Below are 12037 nucleotides of genomic sequence, written 5' to 3'. Positions count from 1 at the left end.
ATTCTGAAGTAAGGTGTCAACTTCAGACATATTACTTATTACATAAGTATTATATATCACTCTTACTTCAGCTCAGCAGATAATGGCATAATAACAATAATGGTGTGCTTTGTAATTTATTATATCTGGGAAGGCAATTCCAAGTTATGATTTTGCAGCAGGGAGAGGCCTATTTGGGGTATAACAAATAACAGTAGAACTTTTGTGTGAACTTTTTTAGTTTAAAATTTATATTTATTCAAATGTACCCATTTTAAGAGAATGTTTCACTGAATGTTGAGAAATATATATATACTCCTGTAATCTCCATCCCACTGATTTTTTTAAAAAATATTTATTTATTTATTTTTGGCTACATCCGGGTCTTACTTGCTATGCGTGGGATCTTCTCTGTGGCAAGCGAGATCTTTCAATTTGGTCAGGTTTAGTTGCCCCAAGACATGTGACATCTTAGTTTCCTGACCAAGGACCAAACCCATGTCCCCTGCCTTTGAAGGCATATTCTAAACCACTCGACTGCCAGGAAAGTACCCATCCCATTGATTTTTAAAAATGAAACTTATTGGCCCAATTATTTTCCCCCATAGATGTACTTTTTCATTGCATTATTTCTGTCTGTGAGTTGTATATGGAATAAAAGATAAAAGAATGGGAATTTCTGAACTTTCCTGAAATTTTCTTTAATGTGGTTAATTTTTTTTTTAGTTGAGAGAAGGTAACTGTGACTTAAGTTTAAATTAGCAAGCTCTATGGAAGACTTTTGGAAATGTTCCCCTTTTAACTTATCGCTGATTATAAAAGAAACCTATATGAAAGAAAAAAGGCTCATTTTTTTTTTTTAATTACTTTTAACTGGAGGATAATTGCTTTACAGTGCTATGTTGGGTTCTGCTGTACAACAAATTGAATCAGCTATATACTTTTATATATCTATCTATCCCCTCCCTCTTGCGCGTCCCTCCCACACAGCCCCACCCCACCCCTGCATGTCGTCACGGAGCGCCAGGCTGAACCCCTGTGCTGTGCAGCAGCCTCCCACTAGCTGTCTAGTTTACACATGGTGGTGTCTGTCTATACGTCAGTGCTACTCTCTCAGTTCACCCCACCCTCTCCTTCCCCTGCCGTGTCCACAAGTCCACTCTCTACATCTGTGTCTCTATTCCTGCCCTGCAAATAGGTTCATCAGTACCGTTTTTCTTGATTCCATATATATGCATTGATATGTGATCTTCATTTTTATGACTTATTTCACCCTGTATGACAGACTCTGTGTTCATCCACCTTACTACAACTGAATCAGTTTCATTCCTTTTTGCATCTGAGTAGTATTCCACTGTATATAGGTACCACAACTTCATTTTTCATTCATCAGTTGATGGACAAAAGATATGGTTTTACCCATGGAAATCCTGAGACTTTTCTTTAGAGATAAATTTCCCACTCCCTTAAGATTTTGTGGAAAACCTTTGAAGTTAGAACTGTTATTGAACAGTACAGTTGGAGATTAGACATAAAGGCCTAGAAATTCTCATTAGCTATTTCAGTTCAGTTCAGTCGTGTCCGACTCTTTGCGACCCCATGGACTGTAGCACGTCAGGCTTCCCTGTCCATCACCAACTCCCGAAGCTTGCTGAAACTCATGTCCATTGAGTCTGTGATGCCATCCAACCATCTCATCCTCTGCCAGCCTCTTCTCTTCCCACCTTCAGTCTTACCTGGTGTCAGGGTCTTTTCCAATAAGTCAGTTCCTCACATCAGGTGGCCAAAGTATTGGAGCTTCAGTTTCATCATCAGTCCTTTAAATGAACACCCAGGACTGATCTCCTTTAGGATTCACTGGTTTGATCTCCTTGCAGTCCAAGGGACTCTCAAGAGTCTTCTCTAATACCACAGTTCAAAAGCATTAATTCTTCAGCGCTCAACTTTCTTTAATGGTCCAACTCTCACAACCATACATGACTACTGGAAAAACTATAGCTTTGACTAGACAGGCATTAGCCATTTATTCCCCTTTAAAATACTTTAAAGGATACCATGAGGGCATTTAAGGCCCCAAATGACCTTTCTCCTAGCTTCTCCTTCCCCCTTTAAATGCAGTCCTCCCCACTTATATCATAAACATGTTTAGATGAGTCATTGGAGTGACTGACATTGGGTCATCTGTAGAGGTGCACACACGTAAGTTAGGAATATGAAATATTTCACTGTGTCTTAGGCAAAGGAATGCTGCCAAAATCTACTAAAAGTCTACAGGGCCTGAGTTGCCTGGGAGCAGAGCTGAATAATTTTTTTGGCTTTCTGTCCAGGATCTAAGCCAAGTACAACTCTTTAATGAAATTTCATAGCCAGAGTAACAGAAATCATTTGTTTGACTAATGCTTTGAAAAGACATGATGATCAAATATTCCACAGTTTGAACTTTAAAAAACGGTTATTTAGTCATTAAAATTTTCATTTATGAGAAGGTGTTTCCATTGTAAATGCATTTGCATGATCTATTAAACAAAGTTTGAAGAAAAAAAGAGAGAATTTTAAGGAAGAAGAAAATTAAATATTCATAATCCAGCTACCCAGAGGCAGTCACTGTTAACTTTTTAAAATTATTTCTTTCTGCATAAGTGTTGTGTATTTGTGGTTTTGCTTGCTTTTATGTAGTTGTCATTATACTCTGTATTATGGGATGGTGCTTTTAGCAGCCTGTACATTTTATTTCACATTCTTTGTAAATATTTTCATAGCCATATACTGTATTCCATCAAATCTAAGAAGTCATTGGTTGTAAGGCATACACTTTATGTACCACTAAGAAAGAAAACAAACAAATGAACAAAAATACCCTGCTAGTTAGTATAAGGTTCCATCAATTATTAAGAGACATGCACATTTTAGAGATGTTGAAATGTGAAAAAAAAAAAAGAGTTGTAAAGATAACCATTATTAGTTTATTTTCTTAAGACAAACTGATAGAAACAGAATTACTGAGTCAGAGGTTATGATATTTAAAGGCTCTAGATCCATGTTGCCAAATCCCACCAATAAGAAAAGAGAGCCTGTTGCATCTCACCATCAATAGATAGAATATTCTCAAACCAACAAAGACACTATGTTGCATCATGAGCAAAATAGTCCTTCATTTTTAACTTTGTGTGTTCCCATTATAGAAAATAAACATTTACTATGTGTTTAACTATATTTCCTCCTTTGTGGTTTTCTAATATGTATACATTATTTCTTCATGATTTTCTTATTTGTTTTAGATCTCCTTTTATAATGATTTTAGCCCTCTTTCATAGTCATGTCACAGAATTCACTTATTTGTTGTTTGCCTGTAATGTTATTATTATTATATTCATAAAAATTCAAAAAGTTTTAATTAAATTTGTAGCATATTCATATTAACTGATTTGTCAGTCTTTTTTTTTTTTTTTTTTTTTTTTGAGATTTACTTCATCACTTGTAAAATTAGAGAAATTATTTTATATCCAGAAGTTTGAAAGTCACTTACAGTCACTTCTGTATCTGGCCTGTTTTGTTCCATTGGTCTGTTTTTCTTGTCTTACTATTTTACTTATAGCACTTTATAACACTTTTAATTTCATTCCCCCGTAAGAAATCTTCCATTGTAAAATTTGTTATCCTTGTTCTTTTATATTCTTTTTTTTTTTTCTTTTATATTCTTGACTGAATTTATTTACTAAAAACTTTCTTGGATTTGTGACTGGAGTTGTATCAAATTATGGACTTTAGGAGTAATTGACATTTTAATGATATTTAAATATTTAATATTTGATTTTTCTGTTCAAAAACAAAATGAGTTTTTCTATTCAGTTCCTTGCTTAGTTAGATGGATTTTTTCCCTCAAAAATCTGTTTATTGTTTCAGAAAAGAAGAAATATGCTCATTATAGGTAATACAGAAAAACATCAAGATGACAAATCTCATTTGGATAATATGAATTAACGTTAATTAAGCCACATTCCGGAAATGATTCTGTGGTTGTATACAGTTAAAAAGGTGGCTTGCTGAAGGATTGACTAGATAAATAGACATACCTTGTACATCTTTAAGTATATCTTTCATTTGTTAGTTTTCTGCCTCAGGAACAGTAACTATCCTTATGTTGGATTATTGCTGTCAATTTTCCATAGTGATAGATTCTTTACTTTTTATTTTGAGATAACTGTAGATAAGAAACGATACCAAGACACCCTGTGTACCTTTCATGTAGTTTCATCCATAGTGACATCTTGCATGCTAATTAGCAGTTAGTGAAAGTGAAGTAAAAGTCGCTCAGTCATGTCCGACTCTGCCACTGCATGGACTGGAGTCCGTCAGGCTCCTCTGTTCATGGAATTCTCCAGGCCAGAATACTGGAGTAGGTTGCTGTTCCCTTCTCCAGGGGATCTTCCCAACCCAGGGATCGAACCCAGGTCTCCCACATTGCAGGCAGATTCTTTACCATCTGAGCCACCAAGGAAGCCCAACTAGCAGGTAGTGAATTAATTTAATGGATAATGATCAGGACTCTTTTTTTTTTTTTAATGATGTAGGATAGAACAGATAGAATGGAAACTATCCAGAGTTCAGGTATTGTTTCATGAGACAATTATACAACCATTTATATACTCCTTTGCTCTGAGTCACAATATAAAGTGCATTTTTTACTATATGTCACTATTTTAAAAGGTGAGGGAGTTTCCTGGTGATCCAGTGGCCAAAATTCCTTGCTCCCAAGACAGGGGCCCGGGTTCAATCCCTGGTTGGTAAACTAGATCCCACATGCCGCAGCTAAACATCCCCCAGGCCTCATCTAAGACCTGGAGCAGCCAAGTAAATAGATAAAAATTTTAAAAAATAAACAATTGAAAAAAAAATAAACAATTGAAAACAATTAGAACTCAGAGAGTGAGTGAAATTCGCTCAGTTGTGTGTGACTCTTTGCGACCCCATAGTCCAGGGAATTCTCTAGGCCAGAATACTGGAGTGGGTAGCTGTTCCCTTCTCTGGGGGATCTTCCCAACCAAGGGATGGAACCCAGATCTCCCACATTGCAGACAGATTCTTTACCAACTGAGCCACCAGGGAAACCCAAATTGTGATATAGTCATAAGTGCATGCTAAGTCACTTCAGTTGTGTCCAGCTCTTTGTGACCCTATGAACTGCCAGGCTCCTCTGTCCATGGGATTCTCCAGGCAAGAATAATAGAGTGGGTTGCCATGCCCTTCTCAAGGGGATCTTACTGACCCAGGGATCAAACCTGCATCTCTTGCATCTCCTACACTGGGAGACAGGTTTTTTTTTTTTTTTTTTACCACTAGCGCCACCTGGGAAGCCAATGGGATGCTCTGTAGCATGTAAGATAAATGTGAGATTTGTATCAATACACAAATCTCATAAACATAATGTTGGTGGGGGAAAGAAACTGACTTGTAGTACCATTTCTATAATGCTTCAAAGCACACGCAACAATATCACATATTATCTGTAATATTAGTAAAAGTGTGAAAGTATGTATAGCTAGGGTACATGATAAATAGATACAGTACGAGCCAGAGGTGAATGGGATCGGAGAACTGAAGCTACCAAGGTTGTAGCTTGGGTTGTTTTAATTTTTGAGCTGGGTGGTAAATACACAGGAACTTGTTACATTGTTCTCTATTTCTTCTTCTAGATGCCCCAAATATTTTATTTAAACTAAATTAAAACACCGAGGGGGAAAAGCCGAGTTGAAGCATATTTTGATTAGCTTGGTGGTGTCTCAATCCGTTTGTGAGCCAACTGCTAGAGCCAGGGCAGTGGAAGAGATACTCGGCCCTGCCTGGGTCATGTTCTCACCCTCTTGCTAGAGTAGGTGGGGTGGTGTGTGTGAGGTGGGGTGGGAAGGAGAGCAGAAAGGTCTATTACCAGAAAAAAACAGGTACCCAAAGTACCAGAGATTTTCTTTTCCTTTTCTGATTCAGTTATTTCTAATTTCATTGTTATTTCCATTCTTCTTTTTCTTTGAGATTTTTGAGGCAATTTCCTTTTTGACTTATTTCTTTTTATTCCCACATGAATGAATTGTAGATTCTCACCCTCCCACACCAAGGCTCCCTTTCAAGAACTATTTCTGGTTTTGTTGAGCTTTGTGGGTTTGACTCCATCTCAACTTTTGGTAAAAATTTTACAAAGTGTACACAGCCTATTTGCACATAAATATGTTGGCCAGAGATTTAATTATGTGGTTATAGACTTTCCTTTCAGGACTCTAGATTCTCTCCGTGGCTTCATGACATGTAATTTTATGAAAGTCCAAAGACAATTTAATTTTGATCCTTTTTGTTGTTAGTCATTTTGTAGGAATGAGCTTTAAGAGAAAAGTGTTGGTTTCTTCTGAAAGCCACACTGAGTTTTGTTGATGTTCAGTCACTCAGTCATGTCCGACTCTTTGCAACCCCATGGTCGGCAGCACACTGCAGCACAGTGAGTTTGGGGTCTCATTATTAGTCTCAGCTAGAAAAATCCTTTCAGTGATCACATTTAGATCTCTTTTCTACTTAAGCTGTTCTATCTTTGTTGCTTCTACTCCATGTTTCAGTTCCTTTTGCACTTGTTGGCTTCCTCTGCCTCTTTTCATTGTCATAATACGTGTTTTTATGGGATATAACACTGTATCTTCTCCATATTTCTATAATACTGGGTTGGCCAAAATGTTCATTCAGGTTTTTCCAATGCAGGATACACTACACACACACACACGAGTACCTTATCTCCATCATTTTAGTTTGAGCTTTTCTGGTGTTCTGGCCAAACCCTTCTGTGTGGCTGTTTCCCACTACATCGAGAACACTCTGAGGCTTACTAACTCTTGCATTTAGTAGTGCAAGGCCTCGAACCTTACAGGAACTCAGTAAATATCTTTTGACTAAATAAATATGGACTAATTGTGTACCTTTCAGTTGTCCTCAGTTGAGTTCTGTGGCGTCACTCCTGCCCTGCGCAGATCTGGATTGCCGTGCTACGTCTGGGGGTGTCTCCACATGTGTGTGTGTGTATTATGTGTTGCTCTTTTATCTTGACCAGTTCTCCTCTCTTTCTGTCTAGGTCCTTTCCGTTCCTACCTCCCCAGCCCCAGTTATCTCTGTTCTGTCTCCTACAGAGAATGAATTCTGGAAGTAATCTTTCCAGTTGGAGTCCACAGGACACTTATCCCCTTTTCTTGTACTGCTTTAAAAAAAAAAAAAATAGAACCTGTGTTATTTGTTGTTTATTCTGTTTACTTACTTTGTAAATGGGAAAAGTACAGCAGGGCCCGTGTCGGTCATCTGGCATTTGTGTTGCTGCGTGGCTCAGTGTCACCACTAACCTGGAGGGCAAGTTGATTTTCAGTGCCCCAGACGGGGGCATTCGTCTGGGCAGTGTCGGTCTGTTGGACCTAACATGGCATCTTCTCTTGCTCCTGCTTCTTGTGTTGCTGAAATATAATGCATGTTCTAGAAACTCTGAGGTAGAATTTATGGAAAAATTACTAGTACCACGTTATCCCAGGGAGGCACCATTTTCAGAACTCCCCCTTACACCCTTTATCTTTGGCCTTGATAGATACTAAGAATTATACTCAGAATGGGTGTGGGCCAGTGATGAATAAGCAAGAGCTCACTGTATTTGGCCTATCTAATTTGAAAATATGATGCTCTATCTTTCTTTATGAATCAACCTTACAATATAAAGGTTCCTCAAAAAATTAAAAATAGACTGACCATATGGTATAGCAATTCAACTTCTGGGTACTTATCTGAAGAAAATGGAAACACCAATTCATAAAGAACTGTGCATCTTTATTGCAACATTATTTACAATAGCCAAGATAATGGAGACAACCTCAGTGCCCATCTATGGATGAATGGATAAAGACATGCTCTGTGTGTGTGAGGTGTGTGTGTGTATAGAACAGTATTATTCAGCCATAAAAGAATGAAATCTTGCCATTTGTGACAACAAGGATGGAACTTTGAGGGTATTATGCTAAGTGAAGTAAATCAGAAAAAGACAAATACCATATGATCTCACTTATATGTGGAATCTAAAAAACTAAGAAACAGAAGCCAAGCTTATAGATACACAGAATGGATTGGTGGTTGCCAGAGGCAGAGGGTGGGGTGTGGATGAAATGGTGGAAGGAGGTCAAAAGGTACCAACTTTCAGTCATAAACTAAGGAAGTCATGCTGCTGCTGCTAAGTCGCTTCAGTCGTGTCCGACTCTGTGCGACCCCACAGACGGCAGCCCACCAGGCTCCCCCGTCCCTGGGATTCTCCAGGCAAGAACACTGGAGTGGGTTGCCATTTCCTTCTCCAGTGCATGAAAGTGAAAAGTGAAAGTGAAGTCGCTCAGTTGTGTCCGACTCTTAGTGACCCCATGGACTGCAGCCCACCAGGCTCCTCCGTCCATGGGATTTTCCAGGCAAGAGTACTGGAGTGGGGTGCCATTGCCTTCTCTGAAGTAAGTCATGGGGATGTATTAAAAAATAAAATAAGGTAACTTACTTGGTACTAACAATATGTATGTGGGCTTTCTCAGAGCCTTTGGCAACATTTGTCCTGATATCTTTGTGAGTGAGATAGAAAAAATATGAGTTAAATGTTATGACAAGGTGAATTCACAGTTAGTTTAAAAAAACACTTATTAAAAACTTAAATGACATGTAAACAAGCATGATAACTTCTGAATCATAGTGGATCAGTTCAAGTCAGAACTAGATTAGGATTTAAATACTTCATGTTTGTTTAGCAGATACGTTGAATGCCAGCGTTATAATTCTTGATCACAAACAACAAATACTGAAGAAAATTTTTGGAAGGATTCAGGTAACTCAGAGATTTGACAGAAATCCTAGGGAAGCAGATTTGGGAAGTAGGAATCTAGGGGGTGTAGTGTTTAGAACCATAACCAAGGTTATGCTGGATCCGTAACTGGTTAGAGTATTGCTATCAGTTGCTGTTATATATTTGTGTGTAATATTCTTCATTGATTAATTGCATTATTGTTAATAAGAAAAATATGAGGAAAAATGGAGTTAACCCAGAAGTCTTTCTATAGAGGTATTGGTAAAATAAAATTTAATAAGAAATTACCAAATACTCCTAGTAATTGTATGTCTGTATAATGGATGTTGTTGTTGTTCAGTCGCTCAGTTGTGTCGGACTCTTTGTGACCCATGGACTGCAGCACGCCAGGCTTTCCTGTCCTTCACTATCTCCTGAGTTTGCTCAAATTCATGTCCTCTGAGTTGGTGATGCCATCCAACCATCTCATCCTCTGTTGTCCTCTTCTCCTCCTTCCCTCAATCTTGCCCAGCATCAGGGTCTTTTCCAGTGAGTTGGCTCTTCGCATCAGGTGGCCAAAGTATTGGAGCTTCAGTTTCAGCATCTGTCTTTCCAATGAATATTCAAGGCTGATTTCCTATAGGATTGACTGGTTTGATTTCCTTGCAGTCCAAGGGACTCTCAAGAGTTTTCTCCAACACTAGAGTTCAAAAGCATCATTCTTTGGTGCTCAGCCTTCTTTATGGTCCAGCTGTCACATCCATACATGACTACTGGAAAACCATAGCTTTGACTAGACAGACCTTTGTCAGCAACGTGGTAACTCTGCTTTTTAATATACTGTCTAGATTTGTCATAGCTTTTCTTCCAAGGAGCAAGCATCTTTTAATTTCATGGCTGCAGTCACCGTCTGCGGTGATTTTGGAGCCCAGGAAAATAATGTCTGTCACTGTTTCCATTGCTTCCCCATCTATTTGCCATGAGGTGATAGGCCCAGATGCCGTGATCTTAGTTTTTTGAATGTTGAGTTTTAAGCCAACATTTTCAGTCTCCTCTTTCACCAAGAGGTTCTTTAGTTTCTCTTTGCTTTCTTCCATTAGGGAAAGCCTAAAAAAATACTATAGCCCGAAAAATACTGTTTTTAGTACTCTTATATTTTGGTTTTAAAAATATATTTTTAGATATAGAGAGAAAAGTTAAGGAGGAGTATGTATAAAAGCTGGTAACAGTTGTTACCTCTGGATCACTGGTTAATGGCAGCTTTTGATTAATTACATCATATTTCTGTAATGTTTGACATATTTTTGTTAATTCATGTAGAGCAAATGAATATGTTTCTCTTAACTGGAGCCTTTAATTTAGATCTTTTTCCCTAGCACATTTTTAGTATAAACAGGGTGATAATAGCTATATTTGGCTTTTTCTGCTCTATGCAAATAAATGTTCTCAAAAAGAAGAACTGATTTTTCTTTTCCCCTCCTCCTCACCTCCCCACTCCCAGCCATCATGGTAATCCTCATTTCATCAGTGAGTATGGCCAGCTGAATATTTGAAGAGTAAAAAAAATAAAAATAAACAGATTCTAAATAATTTTACATTGTAATTTTGTTATTGCTATTGAGTGGAATGTTTTAAAATATTGCTTTACCAGAGCTTGTTTATCTTAGTCTGACTTTTGTTTTACATGTTCTATTTTATCATCATTAATATCACCATATTCCTCACTCTCTTTAGTCAAAATATCTAGTTTTAAGTATCAGCTTATTCTCTAAGAATACTCCTTTTCCTATTCTTGCATAAATCTTTAATTTCTCTTATAAGAAAAATATTAAACTCTGAGTAAAAACTTTTAGGTAAACCTTTAAAAATATCTTTCTTGAAATATTTTACACTAACTTAAATTTGGCATGAAACTTAAAAATTGTTTTAGTTTGATCGATTTTAATGTTCCATATTACTGAATTTGTTGGAAATATGACATTTTGGTATAACAATTTAATCATATTAAGAATTAAAATCATAATTTTTGTTGTTTACTTGTTTTTAGTGTTCTATATTGCATGAAGAGATTTCTATAGATGAAAAAATGCCTCTGTTTAGTAAATCACACAAAAATCCAGCAGAAATCGTGAAAATTCTGAGAGACAACTTGGCCATTTTGGAAAAGCAAGACAAAAAGACAGATAAGGTATGAGCTAAAACAATAATGTTATTATTAAAATACATGAATAGACCACAAGCCAATGTACAAGCTTAATGAAGAATCCTAAACATGGTCTGCGATGCACTCTCAGGGTCTTTGTGAATACATTTAAATTGGTTTCAGGTCTTATGCCATTGATAATTATTGAATATGTTGTCTTGAACTCTTCATTCATTTTCTAGAGCCTCAGACCAACCTTGGATCCTCTAGAGTTAAGGAGTAACAGAATATTACTCAGTCATAAAAAGGAAAGGACATCTTGCCATTTGCAACAACTTGAATAGACCTAGAGGTTCACTATGCTAAGTGAAATAAGTCAGAGAAAGACAAACACTGTGCAGTTTCACTTATATGTGGAATCTAAAAAACAAAACAATATTAAGGAGAAACAGTTATTGTCAGAGGGGAGGTGGGGTTGGGGTTGGGGCAAGGAACTGGTGAGGGAGATTAAGAGGTACAGACTTCCAGTTTCGTGGGTAGGAGAGTGTCGAGAATGTAGTCAGTAACCAAGTAGTGTCTCTGTATGGCCACAGATCGTAACTAGACTTACATATTTTAGAAATGTATAGAAATGTAGAATCACTATGTTGTGTAACAGAAACTGACATAGTGTTACAGGTCAATTATACTTCAAAAATATATGAACAAACAAACTCAGAAAAAGAGATCAGATTTGTGGTTACCAGAGGCAGGGGTGTTGGGCAGAAGGAATTAGATGTAGTCAATCTTCCGGTTGAAAGGTAAGAAAGTACTAGAAATATAAGGTGCAGCATGATAAATGTGATTAACACTGCTGTATGTTATATATGGAAGTTGTTAAGAGAATCCTGAGTTCTCATCACAAGGAAAAAAATTTTTTTCTCCTCTATTTCTTTAATTTTGTATCTGTATGCAGTGATGGAAAAACTTATTGTGATAAACATTTCATGATATATGTAAGTCAAATCATTATGCTGTACACCTGAAACTTACAGGACTTTATGTCAATTATATTTCAATAAAACTAGAAGGAAAAAATTCAGAATGAAAAA

The 12037-nt window shown here is 37.0% G+C and overlaps 1 protein-coding gene across 5 annotated transcripts in view; it reads left to right on the top strand.

Moving 5' to 3' along the window:
• CAB39L (calcium binding protein 39 like) overlaps positions 1-12037 on the top strand; it is a 93146-nt gene that overhangs the window by 30856 nt on the left and 50253 nt on the right. For all 5 annotated transcript variants that reach the window (XM_002691787.6, XM_059892157.1, XM_059892156.1 and 2 more), the window contains one exon: positions 10851-10991. In XM_002691787.6, the coding sequence (XP_002691833.1) occupies positions 10890-10991 (102 nt within the window). In that variant the 5' untranslated portion in view covers positions 10851-10889. The remainder of the gene's footprint in view (positions 1-10850; positions 10992-12037) is intronic.

This window comes from Bos taurus, chromosome 12 (assembly GCF_002263795.3).
Source record: "Bos taurus isolate L1 Dominette 01449 registration number 42190680 breed Hereford chromosome 12, ARS-UCD2.0, whole genome shotgun sequence".
NCBI classification, from domain to species: Eukaryota; Metazoa; Chordata; class Mammalia; order Artiodactyla; family Bovidae; genus Bos; species Bos taurus.
This window is presented reverse-complemented; position numbering and strand designations above follow the sequence as displayed.